The sequence below is a fragment of the Abramis brama genome, assembly GCF_963993115.1.
Source record: "Abramis brama genome assembly, chromosome: 22".
Classification (NCBI taxonomy): Eukaryota; Metazoa; Chordata; class Actinopteri; order Cypriniformes; family Leuciscidae; genus Abramis; species Abramis brama.
In genome coordinates, this window is record NC_139984.1 from 29,540,102 (window position 1) to 29,560,465 (window position 20,364).

The following is a 20,364-nucleotide window of genomic DNA, read 5'->3' on the forward strand; positions in this document are numbered from 1 at the left end:
GAACATTTTTATAGCTCTCCAATCATTTGTGTATATAAATATTTGAGAAGAAGAAGAAGAACGAAGATATATCTCTGTTACCAAGCCAGCAGCTCGTAAATTTGCATGTTTTTTTCCCCCTCTAATGCAAATCCCTCAGCAGGGCCTGAAATGACTTTAGAAAGCCAGCCTGTGCTTGTCTTCATCTGCACTGGCTGCCAAAGGAAATGTTTCTTTTGTCCTGCACACTTAATCATTTATTTGCTAAATAAGGCCTCGTTCTGGCCAGACCCGGGCCATTGTGAAAACGTTCTGCTGTTTCTCAGGATATGCGAGGTCTGTGGCTCTCAGATTCCTTTGCCTTGTATGGCTAAAGGCTCCAGACGGGAGGCTGACCTCATTGGCCGCTCAGGAACAGGGAGGTGTGGAGAAAAGCCTGAAAAACCAAACAAACTTCCCTTCAGCCCAGAGAGGAACAGATCCAACACACACGGCATTCTCCACCGTCTTCAACAGCTAAACCAGGTACACTTACTCTAAGAACTGTCAATCGTTGTTGGTTTTGTTAATGGTTAACAGATATAATACACTTTCAGTCTGAACAGTACTGGCAGAGAACATGCATAGTTTCAAAACTGGTCATATATGATATTTTACATTTGAAATATGTAAAGTCTGAAATGGGATTCTGTTCTGTTGTTCACATATAACAATAAACATTTTATAATTCAACATCAAGATTTTGGGTGACACTTTATTTTACTGTTACAAGTGTCTGTTACATATGTTACATGTAGCTACTATCGCTATAAATTATGCATAATTACATGCAATTAATCCTAAGCCTATAGTAAGTACATGTAGTTAACATGTACTTAACCCAAATATTCATATACTGAATGTATAAGTGAAATCAAAAGTTTTGTAAAGTGTCACCATTTTCAGTCTTTACTGGCTTGATTTAGTTGGCCTTGCGGTTTGATAAATAAATTGTTTTCAGTAAAATATTCCAAGCAGTACAAAAAATGAAGTTTTAGATGAATAATAGCATGTCACACCGCAGGATTCTGTTGAAACATCTTGAAAATTCATGTCAATTTAATGTCGAAAGCATCAAATGTGCCTCTAACTATTATGATTTAAGACTGGATGCATATTTCATACGCATTTCATACATATTTTCCCACCGAATAAGATTGAAAACAGACTCTAAAAATGCTGGGGTTTTTTAAATCCCTGTTGGGGTCATGGGTTTAAATGTTTAAAATGCTTTAAACCCAATGGTTGTGTTTGTCCATATTTGACCATTTTTGATCCAAATATGGATTGAAACAACACAGCATTTTTTAGAGTGTACTTCATTGGTAACACCTTTCAATAAGGTTGGTTAGATAACATGAACTAAGAATGAACAATACTTCTTCAGCACTTATTAATTTTAGTTAATATTAATTATAACATTTACTAATACATTATTAAAATCAAAGGTTGTATCTGTTAACATTAGTAAATGCACCGTGAACTAACAATGAACAGCTATATTTTGATTAACTAACATTAACAAATCTTAATAAATACTGTAACAAATGTATTGTTCATGTTAGTTAATGCATTAACTAATGTTAACTAATGAAGCTTACACTTCATCCATCATACGAGTCGATGGCATTGCTCTATTGCATTGCATTTCCCTCCAGACTGCGATAAGCGACTTTAATGACTTTAATCTCGCATCTCTTCCTTCTGCAGAACCAAACCCAACAGTCAAAATGTCCGCAGCCAAGCGTGCCAAAGGAAAGACCACGAAGAAGCGCCCGCAGAGGGCCACTTCCAACGTCTTCGCCATGTTCGACCAATCACAGATCCAGGAGTTCAAGGAGGCCTTCAATATGATCGATCAGAACAGAGACGGCTTCATCGATAAGGAGGATCTGCACGACATGCTGGCCTCTCTTGGTAATATAGATGGTTTTATATAACATGGGAAATAACTTCAGTGTACTCAATAGATGCTTTAAGGTACATCTTTTTACTTTGGTCCTGTAGGTTCAACGGGCTGAAGCATGATTTTATATATATATATATAAAAACCTAAAGCTATATACACACTTTTATGAACTAGTCATACGTTTTTTTGCTCAACCTCAATAAAACCACCACAGTAAAATTCTCCGGACTCTCTAGGTCAATAGTTATAAAAAAAATTTTTTATCTTTACCGTTTGGATAGCTATAATGGGGTCATTTATAAAATGGGAGTGGTCAACATTACCAAATGTAGCTCCGCCTCTTTTCAGCGCTCGTTGTGTTCAGTCTTCCGGTTTGTGTTTCCACAGCATGAAGGCAAGATCTTACGGATTTATGAATGAAGCGCTCCTTTTAAAATCTTCCTGGTATATATATATAAGGTAGTTACATATATAGCATAAATATTTTCTTTCTTTCTTTTTTTAAATATGCTTCATTTTTCTTTTGAATTTAGCCTGAAAGAAAGTAGGTAATAAGAACAGGGTTTGTAAGATTAATGCAATAATATATTTTTCCCCTAATTTTTTATTTTTTTTTAAATAGGCTTCGTTTTTCTCTTGATTTTGGGCTGAAATATTACCTTATGTAAGATGAGGTTTTGTAGGATTCCAACAATAATGTCTTTTGTTAGTAATATTTTGCAGGCCAAATAACATACAAAATATCAACCATTTGTCATCAACCACACTGGAATGATTTTACCAACACCAATGAAACTTCGAAGTTGAAGTGTGTGTGTGTGTGTGTGCATGTGAGGGCTTATATCGATGTGATTGTTTGATCCAGGGAAGAACCCGTCTGACGAGTATCTGGAGGGAATGATGAGTGAAGCTCCGGGTCCCATCAACTTCACCATGTTCCTCACCATGTTTGGAGAACGTCTGAACGGGACCGACCCTGAAGACGTCATACGAAACGCCTTCACATGCTTCGATGAAGACGCTTCTGGTACAGCGAGGACTTTAATCTGGCAGACAAATAACATGTCCAAGTGTTAATAAACTGCATTGCACCATCTCAAGCTAAATGAATGCATTTTAATATATGTCGGGGTGTAATTATTCCCTCATAAAGTTCACAGGATTGACAGTTTCATTAACAACTTCTTGAATAGTTCATATTAAAATGTACAGCATAGGTTAAAGGCATAAGCCTACGAAATAATAGCAAAAATGCACTTTATATATATATATATATATATATATATATATATTGTATACATAAATATTTTTCTTTAGATTTTTTGGCTTAAATATGACCCTGAAATATCACTAAAACCATAAATTCATTATTCCTAAAACCTAAACATGATTATTATAGTTAACTAACTAAAACCATAAAAAGTCATTTTTTTCAACAAAAAAAAAATCTTTTAAAATAATTGGATTTTTGTGTTTAGTAGACAGACCCTGACGTATTTTAAAAAGTTTTTTCTTTTAACTGCGCTCTTAAATGGTTGTGATGTTGCCATAAGCCTGTAATCTGCCGTGTGTAACAGGTTTCATCCACGAGGATCATCTCCGAGAGCTGCTGACCACCATGGGTGATCGTTTCACAGATGAAGAAGTGGACGAGCTCTTCCGAGAGGCGCCCATCGACAAGAAAGGGAACTTCAACTACGTCGAGTTCACTCGCATCCTCAAACACGGCGCCAAAGACAAGGACGACATGTAAAAAACAGCAGCCAGATTCATTTAGCAACTTATTATATATGTACTGATCCCTTACATCTAATGATTTTGATGATCCATTAGTTCAGTTTTATCACTTTATCACCAGTGGTTCCCTCTAGATTTTCCTATGCATTTTTATAATGGGGGTTTTCAATATAAGGTCTGTGGTAAACATAACTTGATGTTACTTGAACGTTTTGCTCTACAATGTAAACTAGAATCTAGAAAGCGAATTTTGAAGCTGTTTATTTAAAAAAATGTAGGCTATGTTTTTTAATAAGTAACTAGATAAGGACATTTGGGGTGTGAGTATGTGCACTTTACGTTGCAGGACAAAACTTCGAAGTAGTGTCAAGGTATTTTTACCTTGGTATTCACTTGGTAATTACCAAGGTATTTTCACCACAGACCTTATTTTGCTCATAAACTGAAAAAAAATAAAATAATAATAATTAAAAACCCGTAGGAAAAAATGTAGAGGGAACCTGTGGCGATTACTGGCCGTTCACACAATACGTGTATTTTTTTTATTCCACTGCACTACATTTCCACTGTTTTACAATATAAACACGCTAAAAATGAAAATGATCCCATGATTTACTCACCCTCAAGCAGGTGTATATGACTATCTTCTTTCAGACGAACACAATCTGAGTTATATTAAAAAATATCCTGGCTCTTCCAAGCTTTATAGTGAATGGCGTGTCCTGATTTTGAAGTCCAAAAAAGTGCATCCATCCATCATAAAAGTAATCCATACGGCTCCATGGGGTTAATAAAGGCCTTCTGAAGCAAAGCGATGGGTTTTTGTAAGAAAAATATCCTTGTTTAAAACTTTATAAACTAAAACAAGCTTCTGGCAGACAGCCTTGGCAACTCAACTTATGCGAAAGGCTTAACCCTGACGCGATGTAGAGGAGTAGCGTAAGCTTTGATGCCTCTCGCGGTTCAAACAAACAGGGCTGGGCAACAAACTCAAGCTCCTCTTCTCTTCTATCGAAATCCTCTGACATATTTCTTTACAAGTTCTTGTTTTAGACTGGTGACTGGTGTTTTGTTTTGCTCTATCCTCTGCACTTCAGTGTTCGTCAGTACATCATGTGTCAGGTCTATTGCCGTAAATCGATGCGTACGGCCGTCTGTCGAAATCAAGATATTTTATTCAATAAAGTTATAAATATGGATATTGTTCTTACACAAACGCATCATTTCGCATGCTTAGGCCATCAATGATTGGGTGAGAACAGTTTAAACTTATCAAACTTGGCTCATCTACAAGGAAAAGTGCCGTAAATAACGTTCGCTTTTGTGCAATTAAAACGGCCTGTTTTACAGCGTCTTGTGGCGAGCCAAATGCCGTAATAAGCGCCGCATTTCACAAAAACTAAAGCGCCGTCTAATGCGCACTTATTTTTACAGCGTTTGGAGTATATTTGACGGTGCTCAAAAAGGCGTTTTGGATGTAAATGCGATTCATCTATTGCGTAATTCTGACCCTTTTGGCTTGCCATATCTTTAAGTGTTAATTGTCTTTTGTAAAGTCTGACACGGCGCTCAAAGCGGCTTGCGCTTTCTTTCGTTCTACCAGAGAATGTCTAATAAGGCAAGAAGTTTCACTCTCAGCACACTTCCGGCTTCTGAACTGGTTGCAGTTCCTCTCTGATTCCATATGAGGGCGCTCACAGGACGAGTGCAGAATGAATGGAGGTCTATGGCGCTATACACATCAAAATCCACTTTTCTCAGGATATAATTTTTTGTCTAGTAATTTGAATGTTGTATTCGAAAGGAGATACAAAGAAATTACACATTGCTGGGTGTTAGATTTTTTAGAGTCACTTATTTGCTTTAAAAAGTCTTTTAAAATGTCAATGACGTCATACACATCGTACGACCAGAGATACTGCTTTACGGCAGTCCTTCAGTCACTTTGGTGCTTTCGCGCTCTGCACTTTCTTTTCTCTCGAGGCATCGACAACACAGCTGACACAGGTAAATACACGTGCTAGAAGAGTTTCTGTTTGGTTTGTTTCTGGTCCCACTTCGGATGCCACGATGCCATCAAGCGGTATCTCTGGTCGTAATCAGTCCTTCACTGACCAATCATTTAGCCGTCTAGCCCCCTAGACTCCCATTCATTTTGCACTCGTGGGCAGTCGCCCCCAGTGGAACTCTGGTGGAACTACAATTCGGTACAATAGGACTTAAAGGAGTAGTTCACTTTAAAATGAAAATTCTGTCATCATATACTCACCCTCATGTTGTTTCAAACCTGTATGAATTTCTTTCTTCTGCTGAACACAAAGGAAGATATTTAGAAGAATGTCAGTAACCAGACAGTTTTTGGGTCCCATTGACTTCCATAGTATATTTTTTTCCTACTATGGAAGTCAATGGGACCCAAAAACTGCCTGGTTACTGATATTATTCTAAATATCTTCCTTTGTGTTCAGCAGAAGGAAATTCATACAGGTTTGAAACAACATGAGGGTGATTATATGATGACAGAATTTTAAAGTGAACTATTCCTTTAATAGGGAGTGGCCAGGCTCTCCGTAGATGGGCTCTGGTTCTACTGACCTGTGTCTCGCGTCTTTAAGAGCAAATATATGTTATGAAATATATGTGTGAACTGGCACTCAGTTTTCCGGGTTTTGACGTCATCCATATATAAGAAAACACACTGCAATGCACTAGAAACCACTGTCATATATTTCACATGAGTTTTGCACATACTTCACAAAATAAAGATCCAGTATTTGACCTGTTTTCTTTCTTTGTCTCTCCAGATAAACCTGTGTAAGTTATCAGACTGAATCTGCAGGAGACAAAAACAGTCCTTCACATGAAGATAAAGATATGAAGTTATCAAAAAGATATCAAGAAGTCCAATCTCCACAATGTCATTTTGCTGAATTTCTCTATTGAAAATAAAGTTTGTACATTTGAGAATAAATTCTATAAGAATCTGAATGAATCATTATTTGTTCTGCAAACGGATCGTCACGTGGGCCGATACAAGCATCATTTTAAATAGAAATACAAAGTATTTCTGCATCATCACACAAAATTTAACACAAGATAAATAGGTTTTACAGCTTTTAAAACAAACAATTCAATCACATTTTACTATAAAATCGGTGAAATATGAGCCAAGATTTCATGAGATGGACTCACTGTAAAAAACAAAAAAACCTCCCAGTTCAACTTGAAAATTAAACAAAATAAAAAGTTCAGTTGCTGCCTTACATTTTTAAATATAATCAAAAAGTAATTTCAACTAATTAAAAAATAAAAAATGTTTGCCTATAGTTTAAACTTGAACAAAACAAACAAATTTACAATTGGTTAAATTATTTTGATGACGTAAAGTAATGGAAAAACATATGTTGTCATGACTTATTGATCATATCATTTTTTACAGTGCTGAACAATAATAAATGAACATGAACAATATAAAAGCGACGCCACCCGATAGGGCTCGAGGAACAAACACTCCATACATTGTTCTGCTGTTCTTGTTAAATAAAACTTTATTTTGATTGTAAAAGAAATATTCCCACAACAATCCTACAATCTACAGAGTGTAACATTGTATATCTATATTACTTTAAAACATGTCAGTTCTGAAAAATAATAACCATCAATGATAGATATCTATAGTAAATCTCTCTTTCTCTGGACTTTGGAGACGCAAGGATGAGATTTGGACCTGTATGCATATTGAATTCACTGATCCAAGATCAGATTTCATGTGTTCATTATTATATTGGTGCTCAAAACCAAACCACACAGAGAAATTCATCAGTGTTAAACCAGTTAATCGTGTTCTGGCACTTTCCACAAAAGGGGTAATGCTTAAATCTCTTTAATGAAGTCATTTGGTCTGAAGGTTCAGTGAAAGGAGGAGCTTACGACCTCAAAATGACAAACTACAATTTTCCATTCTTTCTATAAAAGGTTTGAAATCTATTTCACATACATATACATACATACATACATACACACACACACACATACACACACACACACACACATATATATATATATATATATACACACACACACACATATATATAAATATATACGCATATATATATATATATATATATATATATATATATATATATATATATATATATATACACACACATATACACACACACATATATACATATATATATATATATAAATATATACGCATATATATATATATATACACACACACACACATATATATATATATATATATATATAGAGGCTATACACACACACACACACATATATATATATATATATATATATATATAGAGGCTATACACACACACACACACACACACACATATATATATATATATATATATATATTTATATAAGTCCCATCTAATCGATTAATCGCATCTAACATAAATGTTTGTACAGTATATGTGTGTGTGTAATGTGTATGTGTGTATATATTTATGTTAATATTAGTGCTGGTCAATGATTAATCACATCCAAAATAAAGTTTTTTGTTTACATAATATATGTGTGTGTACTGTGTATAATTATTTTGTATATATAAATACACACACATGCATGTATATATTTAAGAAAAATGTGTTATTTATATATAAAATATTAATATTTATATATAATATAAATTATGTATAAATATATATACAGGATATACATGCAAATATTTCTTAAATATATATATCGATTTATATATATATATATATATATATATATATATATATATATATATATATATATATATATATATATATATATATATATATATATATATATATATATATCGATTAATCTCATCTAACACAAGTTTGTAAATATGTGTGTGTATGTATGGTATGGTATACTGTACATACTGTTTTTTTGTCATTTGTCATACAAATTTTGTCATTTGGGGGAAGATCATGAAAATTTTAGCCAGTTAAATAAAAATACATTCATTAAAATGTATATTTGTATCTATATTGAATACAGCATATCTGTAGTTTGAAACTAAGTGACAATTAAACACAAATTTGCCGCCCATTAATGGAAAGTGCCATTTACCACTAAAACGGTTCATTTAACCCTGGTTTTTCACTATAAACACACAAACAAAAGTGCAAGAAACAACCTGATGGATTGAACAAATGTTGTGCATGAAAGCGTCAGTATCGGCCCTCTACGTCTAGACTATTTCTCTCCAAAGTTGGCATAAAAACAAAAACATGACAATGTGAAGTACATTTGATTTGTGTCCATTAGCATCTGACACACACACACACACACACACGTATGTTTGTGTGTGTGTGTATATATACAACAATATCCTTTCAATAAAATCTGAGGCATCACATGTAAAAAAAAAAAGAAAAAAGAATAAAACAATAAATAAAATATACAAAGGCAGGGGAGATGTCCACTGAAAGTCCATTAGTGTGTTCAGTCCAGTTTAGCCCTATTAAGATTCAATGTATTTGAGTTCATTGATATTCAATCCAAAGCAAATAATCAATCCTCCCACCAGAACACAAAGGTTTGAAGACTCTGATATTGCTGACATGCAGAGTTCAGAAATTTGTGCTGAGTTTCAGTATCTGTTGGAAAAGCAGGTCAGGAAACTTGAGAACACAAAACAGACAAGTTGAACATGATGAACAAGGACAAACAGTCACCGTTCACACGACTGGACGATCTATGACAAACAGTAACATAAGATGCTACTTTATTGCTCGAGTCAATTGTGTAAAACGTTTGATAAATCCGAGCATTCTGAGCTGTGATTGGTCCAGAAGTTCATTAAGACAAGTATTCCTATCTGTCATAAAATGTCATGCTTAGAAAAACAACTGTGGTCAGATAATAAAAAAGTCAATATGCAACCTGAATGTGAATGATTCAACTACTCTTAACAAATGTTATGTTTAAACAATATCGCTACTGTTTAAACATAATAATATTTATTAATATTTGCTGTTTCACCTGTTTGACTTGAAACGGGCCTTGAAAAAGAGCCGCTTCCCCGGCCATCACGCCTCACACTCACCAGGGGCGGAAATTATCGGGTCTTGAGGCAAAAATGCCACCAAAATTAATAAAAAATACTCCCTAAATTCTAGATATATAGGGCAAAAAAACAAAAAAGTCCCTGTATGTCATACATATAGCCCTGCTTTATGAGTTCTTGTTTTTAAGTTTTAGCCTATATTTATGTTTATAACTGAGGATGTCGTTTTCCCGAATATCAGCACTATTGCAAACGTGAAGAAGCCTACTGATTTTATAGAACAGTGCAGAGCTAAAAAATATGTGGCGTCTGAAAGTGAAAGTTGTGTGTAAATGTAGGCTACGGTTTTGACCAACTTTTTCGATGTTATTTCTAACGAGAAATTACTATTGTAGCAATTAAAAACCAGCACCAACGCTTAATTGCTCTGTTTTGCTGTAGATCATTAACCTAAAGTTTGATCACACAAAGAACATAGCCTAACCATATTGTGTCCACACTAATGCACGATATCATTGTTTATTATAAGTCTGTCACTTTAAATGCTCGAGCTCTTTCAAGCAAGATGGATTCTGATTGGCTGTGAATGTTTTATCGTTCATTAGCGGGGAAAAAAATCGTTCTGAAAGTGATTCCAACGATATAATTTATCGGTGCCGTTATCGTTACAGTTGTGGTGTGGACTCTGTTATTTAACTATATCGTTGACTTTTCACTTAACTATAGTTATCGTTCTTTGTGTGAAAGACTGTCCACACTTGCCCAGATGTCAATGAACACGACATTATGAGATCGCTGGATACGAATCAGAAAGCCAAACTCTAAACGTCAAAATCGGAGTAATAAGTGTTAAATATTTCCTGCCTATTCGTCTGACTGAATTGAATGAATGTTGATTTGATTGTAAATAATGTGTGGATAGTGGTAAGTTAGATAGAACGCGTTTATAAATGCCACTATTAAGAGTCAAATATGAGTTAATATTGTTAAATATAGGCCTAACAGAGATGAGAATCGCAGTCGCATTGCATACAATATTTTAATATTTGTGTGTCTGCTGAAATTTAGTTCGGAACAGATGCAAAGAAACGGACTGCAAAGTTTATATAAACAACTTTCAGAATCTAGAATTGCATTGGATTTATTCGGATTTGAGGAATATCAGTGCATGTAAACATTTCCATAAAACAGTCATATTTTACTCACCCTCGTGCCGTTTTTGACTCTTTTGCTCGCCAGGACTGCATTATGTGATCAAACAATTACAGGGAAAACAGTATGACTGTGAATTATTATTAAAAATTTATGTTTTTTTTATACATAAATGTGAATGTAATTTATTCCTGTGATCAAAGCTGAATTTTCAGCATCATTACTCCAGTCTTACATGATCCTTCAAAAATCATTATAATATGATGATTTGATGCTCAAGAAATATTTCTTACTATTATCAATATGTTGCCAGTTTTTCCGCTTAATAAAAAACGTAATATTTTTGCAATAATACTTTTTAAGGGTTCTTTGATGAATAGAAAGTTCAAAAGAACAGTATTTATTTAGAAATAGAATTATTTTGTAAGATTATAAATGTTTTTACTATCACTTTTAGTCTTTTTAAAAACCTTATTTAGGCTACCCCAAACCTTTGAATGGTAGAGTTTCACAGTTTCCCAAAAAAAAAAAAAAGACATACACTATATAATAATAATTGCCTATTACGAGAAGACAGGAGGGGCTGCTAAAATCCAGATCTTAAGAAAACTGAATCATGTGTGTTCATGCCTCAGTCATCATGTGAACAAAGAAAAGATTTTATGAACATGACTCACGTTCTTCTACATGTTGAGTTCAAACTGAAGCAAGTCTGAACTTCACACACACCACACAAACCATGAGAATCAAGCTTCTGAAACACTGGGATCTTCTCAGTCAGAACTTTATAGCAAGCATAATTTTCATTTTTGGGTGAACTATCCCTTTAACGCTTACAATGGAATACACACTCTGAAAAATGTATGAATTATTAATAATAGTGCCATCTAATCTCCTGCATAAACACTCACCATTTAAACGCAATTTTTCTCCAGCTTCAGAAAATGGTTTGCTTGTGAACTAAAGGCCTCATACACTGCTGGCCAAAAATAAATAAATAATAATAATAATAAAAGTCTCTGTTTGGATTTAAATAGGCAAATGCTTCAGAGTCTATGATTGGATCATTATTGCAGTGATTATTATGTATGGGAACCGTTCTTCTAAGCCTAACTGATGGAGTGTGTAGCTTTTCATTTCTTAAACAACCGTGTATGAAGACACATTACGGCCATATTCCAGGAAGACATTACAACATTTATTTCCATGAATTTTTTGGTCAAGATCTTGTATTGTCAATGCCAGAGTCCAGCACTCTGTAAAGTCTCCTCGGGCACATCCCAAAGACTCTCAATCAATTTAAAGGGATCCTTCACCGATTAGCATTAAGCTTTGTATCAGTAGAAACCCGGTAGTATTTTCAAAATGCCCGTGCTTCCCTCCCTCGTGTCCCCCTGAGACGAGAGATTTCTGTATTGTGTGTCTGTAAAAAAACCTCTGATGATGCAAAAATCGGCATTTAGCGTCATGATCATCGGAGGCTTGTTTGTCCAGAGGCGAGAGACTACAGCCAGTAGGAGGAGCTCGTCCCGCATGTGTTCAACCCGCCCATAGGGGGATCTCACGATAAAACGCCATCTTTTCAGTTTCGAGTCAACTAGTAGCCTAGTTGTATCATTTCTCCCGACACTGCCCTCTGTAACCGGTAGGCGTGGCTTGGGAGTGTCCTCGTAGGGCAGCGAAGCAAGTGCATTCTGGGAGTCGTTGTCTTTCATCCACATGAGCCAAAAATACATTTTCTGGTTTTTCTCAGTCTAGAGGGCACCAACTTCTAAATAATTTCACATTTCTACTACATAAATGACCCAATTTAAATACACATTCATCTTTCCAGCAGTGAAATATCCCTTTAAGCTCTGGAAATGATTCATGCTCCCTCCCAACCATTCTTTCACAATCTGAGCCTGCTGAATCTTGACATGGTCATCCTGGAATATGGTCATGATGTGTCTTCATACACGGTTGTTTAAGAAATGAAAAGCTACACACTCCATCAATCAGGGTTAGAGGAACTGTTGCCATACATAATAATCACTGCAATAATGATCCAATCATAGACTCTTAAGCATTTGCCTATTTAAATCCAAACAGAGACTTTTTTCTTTTGTCCAGGAAGTGTATATTAGGATTATACGTAATTCGGCACATGAACAAACCGGCAGTGATTCTCCGAGATCTGAAAGGTGAAGTGTGTTAAACACATTTGAACCCAGTTTAATATGCTCAGGAAACCATCTGTTGGTCAACATGCTGAAGACAGTCAATACTGTGATACTCAATGTGTGGAAATCTGACACTGAAACAACTTTTCCAAACTAAAATCAGCGGAGTTTTGGGTAACGGATGTTTTTAATATCTGTCAAAGAAAATAATAATAATAAAAAATAAAAAAAACACATTTGATCACAAATGATGGGCTCTAATTGGTCACACAGAGACACGGCTGTACGGTCATCGCTGGAACCGTAGCATCAGGAAACCGTGCTGAAGAACACATGAAGGAATGGACAACAGAAAACAACTGAAACCTTTCAAATTAAAATAATATTAATAATAATAATAATAATAATAATAATAATAATAATAATACAAAACAAACAGGCTGTTGGTCCAAGTCAAAATCTGGACATTGTCATTGTTGAAGTTTTAAAACATTCATCATAAAAACAAAGTCGAGTGGTCATATTTGCACCCTATTAAATAAAAATGGATTGTTTGACGTGGAAAATAAATCAAGCTGAAATGCGTTTCTGCATTCAATTTTACTGGAGTGAAAAGTGACGTGAAACAAACAGTGCTAAAAATCTGCTTCCTGTGCTATTCTACGACTTCCTGCGGTGATCCGCTTCACACTTCAAGTATCTACTGTACCATCAAAACCTCGACCGCAGAAATCCACATTCACATACGCAACGCCATTCAAACGCTTCGAGTGATAAAGTCACGTGTTCGTGTTCGTGCTCCCGACGGCGGCGCTCCACACAGCCGGAAAAAAAGGGAAAAGAAAGGTGTTTGTGAGAACGGGAAGACTGCGCTGATGAAAGACAAGTGCACACGTGCAGGATCCTGAGTGCATGCTGTCCGTGGGTCATGTGACGGGTGAAGCGGGTCATGTGACGCGAGTAAAGGGTCTGAGATCTGACGCGGTCTTTTCATCATCAGAGATATTAGCACAATTTACAGACAAAGTCTTGATATATTCCATGAGATAGTTACCTTTTATAACATTTATAATTATAACAAGGGGAAGCCATATAAACAAACGGTCAACAGGAGGTTCTTCAGTGGCAGCGGCGACGCGGAAGCGTTCAAATTCAATTTTTCGCTCTTTTTATTGTTTTTTTTTTTTTTTTTTGCTCATTGTTTCCGGCCGTTCACCTTTAGATCCAGGCGTGGTGCGCTCCGGCTCCGCAAGAGTGAGCGTGTCCGTGAGCGCCAGACAGCGTCTCTAGGAGTGGGAGGAGTTTATGGTTTGGTGGTTTATTAGAGCCGTGTCTGAGCCTCGGGGACGTAGATCTCGATGCTTTCGGCGCTCTCGGTGGCGGAGTTCTGCCGCTCGGAAACGGCGCGTTTGGCCGCCATTAAACGCTTCCTGGCCTCCTGACGCTGCTTATCGGCCACAGAGTCCAGGCTCTTCTCCTTCCCGCCGCTGGACTTTATCTTTACAGTCTTCTTTGGTGTGTGGGCTGGAGCAGGCTTCTTCTCCTCCTGAGGACAATCATTCAACAGTTAAAATAGGATTATCATTTAGGAGTATCATTTTTTTAAACTATTTTTTAACCATTACAATTTTTAACCATTACATTAAATATTAAATAATAAAATAAAAATTCATAATGAATCATTTTTATTAAATATTATCCAGCAACCTCAGTTACACCAGAGGAAAAATAAAATAAATAAATAAATAATAATAATAATAATAATAATTATAATAATATATATATATATATATGACCTGAGTTTTGCAATAACATAAAAAGTAATATTTAATCTTTATTTTTAACTATTTAATAAAATAAATTAAAATTAGTATTAAATCACTAATATTAATTTGCACTATTAAAATATAGTACACTATTTTAAATATTACGTTTATTTAAAAAATATAAAACACAAAATACATATAAATACTAAATATTTAATAATTTATTCATCAAATAAAACCAAATATAGATAAAATATAAAGCAATTCATTAATGAAGAATATTTAATAAAGTTATTGATAAAACAGAAAAAATATTTATTTAATCATTAAAATTAAATGTAACTGTTAAAATACACTATGCTAGCTTAAAAATTACATTTACTGAAAATAATAAAGCAAATCTAAAATACATTTATAAAATAAACATTACATTTTAAATGATTTAAAAAATAAATACATATAGAGTAGAAATTATTTGTAAAGTACATATATAGAACAAAACAAAATTGATAAAATTAATAATGTGCAGTATATTAAATATATGTATAAAATAATAATAAAATCAATTATCAAATGAATATGTAATCATTCATGTTAATTCTTAACATATAAATACATTACGCTAAAGTATCACTCTCTCTGTTTGCACTGGATATTACTATTCATGCCAACTACTAGTAGCATCTGACGCGCTACATGTTCATCACATGACCGTATTACGAGGACGGGCAGCTCCAACAAGGGAACGCTTCTAGATCTAAACACTGAAGTATAACCAGAAACCAGAACTTCATTCTACCTTCACATCGGTTAAACAAGCAAAAGGAAGCGTTAGGATGTTGGAAAGGTACATGAGTTGGACCTTTTTGTCCTGGGTCTCAGACATCTTCCAGTCGTTGGACTTGAGGAGGTGGAGCTCGTCGAACTTCATGCTGATGTCCTCGATGGACAGCTGGAGTAGATCCCAGAACCCGGCCAGATCCTGCGCGGTGGGTCGCGGCTGAGCGTTCACATCCTGACGGAAACAGACACGGCCACACTCATTTCATAGCTCTTGGAAGAACATCTATCCACTTCAGGTCCATCAAATCGGTTTTGGTGTCAAAATGACACATTTTCAATATGATTCTGTTTCTGAAACGGCTTTCAATGTTTCTGTTTGCCACAATACAAGACAAAACAACAGAGAAACCAGAACAATGATAATTTACGACTGTGTAACCAGGGTTTGAAGTTAACACCCATTAACCGGCCAAATGCGGGTAAAAATCCACTGTATCGGGTAACGCTGACTCTCACCAGACAATTTGTCATTACTTATTACGTTTACTCACTTTGCTGGGGAAGTTTGTGTAAGCAAATCTGTACAGATTTAGAGCAAACACTCAACTCGAGTCATCATGAGATATTAAACACAGAGTATTGCACAGAATCTGCTCATATCTGGCTTACATGAACACACTCGTCACTGCACAACAAATAACGGCACGCTTGTTCATTTGCATTGAAGCAATAGCGAAGATTAAAAAGCATTTGGTTAACAGAAAAGACATTAATATTTTCCAACATCCTACATTTTTTTGATGTTCTTTGTACTGTATTAATCTGGCCACCTAAAACACATTTATGGTGATGAGGATGAAAGAGGAAGGAGGAGACGGCTGGATGACAGGATTTAGTTTGAATAAGAAAAGATCATCCAAATTTTATATATATATATATATATATAAACTGTGATGTAATTAATCTGGTGGGGGGCTAGTAGAAGTTTTGAATGGCCAGTAAGTTAATTTAGTAGCCAGATTGGCCGGTGAGTGAAAAAGTAAATTTCAAACCCTGTGTGTAACGGTACACACACACACTACAGCACTGATATGACCTCATGACATCTTCAATGGCTGTTATATGACTGAACTGAACTGAGGTGATGAGGACAGAGTGCCAGCAGAGGGCGCTTCTACAGCATGATATCATATCTGTGAGTCACATGACCGGATCTGGGTTGATGATCAGCACTCCTGCAGTATTTCTAAGTCAAAGGAAGTATTGAGCAGGACAGAAGAATGGCGGACAAGATTTTATCCAACAGAATTAAAGTTATAGAACAATGCAAGATATTATTGGATGGTATTTCTCCTCATCCTGTCGCCTGTTACATCAGCAGAAAAAAGCCACACTAAAGATATTATTGAGATTTTAAACATTTTGTGATGTGCTATGTATTGCAGTAACACAAATTGTGATTCACATAGCGATTTATTATCTTTAATTTAACTGCAAATGCCCCCAAAAGGCAAACTTTGTCCACATAATATACTTTTTATGTTCTCAGTCTGTTCAATTCACATCTTCACATCAATCTTCATATATATATATATATATATATATAGGTAAAAAAATAACATGACAATAAAAAGATACATTTATATATACACACTTTCTATATTTATATTACATACACACATTTTATCCTTAAATAACAAAATACAATGTATAATTATTCCATTTAAATTAATTTTATAAAATAAATAAATTTAATTAATTAATTTAAATGAATTCAAAATTAAAATTAATAATTGTAACTTATAAAAAAATAAAGCAAAAAAACAACAACAACACATTATATATATATATATATATATATATATATATATATATATATATTAATGTGTTTTTTTTTGCTTTATTGTTTTATAAGTTAAAACAATTATAATTATAATTATTATTCATTTGAATATATATATATATTATATATATATAGTAATTTTAATTACTATATATATATATATAGTTACTTTTATCATTTTTATATTTTTGTATGGCCATTAAAATTTGCATTGTTAAATTTTCACAATTTTTAATCCTTCAATTACAGTAATATATATGTATCGTATATGTACATGCAAAAAACTTTAAAACTTCTGGGTTTTTTTTTTTCTGGGTTCATTTCTTGTCTTTCTATGAACTGCCGCTGTGAGTGATCGGCTCTCAGGATACTCACCAGGTTCTGCTCACAAAGGCCCCGGAACTGCTTGAACTTCTGAGACATCAAGAGCTGAGCGCATCCGACGGCACTGCGGACCTCTCCCAGCACTACAGGAACACACACACACACACACACACACACACACACACACACAATCTTCGTAAGCCTGCTATCTATTAGAGCTGGCCAAAAAAATATCCATTTATCCATTTTAATCGATTCTCATTTTTATGAACCGATATCGGATAAATCGCAACAAGCTTTGTGCTTTGTTACTTCTGATATGAAACAAAGTCTCAGATTTCAAATTCTGTCCATGTTGTTGCTCTTTAATCGCTGTAGTGCCTCAGATCAAGCAGCACGTGAACCGATCATCTCTTCAGCTTTACTACTAGTTATAGCATCAAATAAACATGAAAAAACATCAGAAATTGTGTTGAAAGATGCAGTAGAACTTATTGAAATCAGTATCACATCTCATGTAATCACTCAATCAGTGTTTCAACCGCGGAAAGACGTCAATAAAACCGCTTGTAAACAGTGTCACGTGCATACTGTAGTATGTAATGTTACATTTACCTCAAAAAAGCCATTCAATCACCATAAACTCATTAGTGAGACAACAAATTAACTCTAGAGAGAAGCATTTTGATAAATATATGCACATAGTAAATATTCATTATATTTATTTTGGAACATATATATGTCGGCCGATACCGATATGGTGGCGATATATATAGTGCATCCCTAATGTTTTTATTTCAACAAATGAATTGGAGTAGAAACATAATTATGCCATTATGAAGTTAGTATCATAACTTTAGTAATTTATACAAATCAGTTATTTTTTCAGCATTAGTTGAGAGATAATTTGCCATGTACTGTACCTGATATATACCCAAAATAATCTCTATCGAATCGAACTGCAAGCTTGTGAATCGAACCGAATCGTGAAATGAGTCAATAACAAGCCCTACTATTATCTCTGTGTCGACAGCGTGCCGTCAATCAAACCACACAGACAGCAGAAACATTGATTCAGTACGTTTGCATGTGCCTGCTGTGGAGGAGCGAGAAACACATCATCATTCCTGCATTTTCATGTCACAGAAGCTGCCATTGACTTTCTCCTCCCTCTCTCTCTCTCCCTCTCCCTCTCTCTCCCTCTCTCTCTCTCTCTCTCTTCCAGGTTCAAACCTAATGACTTTAATCACAGGCTCGAGGAGCCAAAATTAGCAGGCGACAGAGAGCCGTTTCTGATTAAAGCTCATTAATGAGGCCGCACGTTTAGAGAGAGAGATATCATCCTTTATTCACGGATCCGCAGGGCGTTTGATGCGCGTCTGTAAAGGGAAGCTCCTGCACATTTATATCAGTAGTATTGGCACTGAAAATACTCTAGAAAAGTCTGAATTAAGATTTAGTAAGTCTGAAATCAGGTTCAGTTAAATATGGTAAAAAGGTCATTTAAGGTTATTATTCACAGTGGGTACGTCAGGGTGACATTCTTCTTAAACAATGACAGTCACCAACAAAGCCACTGTAGTTATTTTTGTTTTATTATTTTAAGTTTTGAGCATATGTAAGTGTGTTTGTGTGTGTCTATATATAAAAACATTCTTATTTTTTACTTTTTATAAATAAATCTAAATATTAAATTATATACACATATACATACATATACACATACATATATATATATATATATATATACATATATACATATATATATATATATATATATATATATACATATATATATACATATATACATATATATATATATATATATATATATATATACATATATATATACATATATATATATATATATATATACATATATACATATATATATATATACATATATACATATATATATATATATATATATATACATATACATATATATATATATATATATATACATACATATATACATACATACATACATACATATATATATATATATAAAAAAATAGCAAACACAATTATTTATAAAAAAGATAAAAAAGTAATAAAATTACACAATTTATTTTATGTATAATATATTTTATAATAAATTTTATTTTTATGCATAATTATAATTTATATGTATATTATAATTATTTCTGTGCAATAAAATAAACAATAATTGTAATAATAATAATAATAATAATAATAATAAATAAATATTTGAAAAAAAAAAAAAAGTAAGGAAAAACTTGATTAGCCATCAGGTATTGATTGAATAATAAAAATGAAGTGAATTATTTATTAAAATCAATAATATGAATTATTATCAATTACTTTTTAAGTAACTGAATAGATTTTTTAACTGAACAATTCAACTGAAATTAGTTACATATTTTAAATTATTTGATTTTATCCACCAGGAATTGGTTGGCTTAATGAAATTAATAGTCAGTTATTTTTATTAATAATTAGTTGATCCAACTGAAGTGAATTAACTTAATTTGGTTTTATCCATCAGGAATTGCTTGATTAAAGGGATAGTTCACCCAAAAAAAAAAAAAAAAAAAATAGCCCATGATTTTCCGTCTGCCGGAAGCTAGTTATTTTGCATTTATAAAGCTTGGAAGAGCCAGGACATTTTTTAATATAACTCCGACTGTATTCGT

General features: G+C 34.0%; 2 protein-coding genes across 2 annotated transcripts in view; one reads left to right on the forward strand and one right to left on the reverse strand.

Moving 5' to 3' along the window:
* The first annotated feature begins 330 nt into the window (after positions 1 to 330).
* On the forward strand, positions 331 to 6,635 carry myl9a (myosin, light chain 9a, regulatory). Its single transcript, XM_084098349.1, is given in 8 exon segments — positions 331 to 382; positions 385 to 416; positions 418 to 442; positions 445 to 504; positions 1,729 to 1,935; positions 2,793 to 2,954; positions 3,505 to 3,676; positions 6,469 to 6,635. Coding segments are annotated over 8 exon segments (699 nt in total). The 5' UTR covers positions 331 to 345; the 3' UTR covers positions 6,473 to 6,635.
* Positions 6,636 to 13,159: 6,524 nt separating this feature from the next.
* dlgap4a (discs, large homolog-associated protein 4a) overlaps positions 13,160 to 20,364 on the reverse strand; it is a 169,569-nt gene continuing 162,364 nt past the window's right edge. Inside the window, exons 11-13 of the mRNA XM_084098390.1 lie at positions 17,759 to 17,850; positions 15,620 to 15,772; positions 13,160 to 14,537 (exon numbers count right to left, since the gene is read on the reverse strand). Of these exons, the coding sequence (XP_083954516.1) occupies positions 14,313 to 14,537; positions 15,620 to 15,772; positions 17,759 to 17,850 (470 nt within the window). The 3' untranslated portion in view covers positions 13,160 to 14,312. The remainder of the gene's footprint in view (positions 14,538 to 15,619; positions 15,773 to 17,758; positions 17,851 to 20,364) is intronic.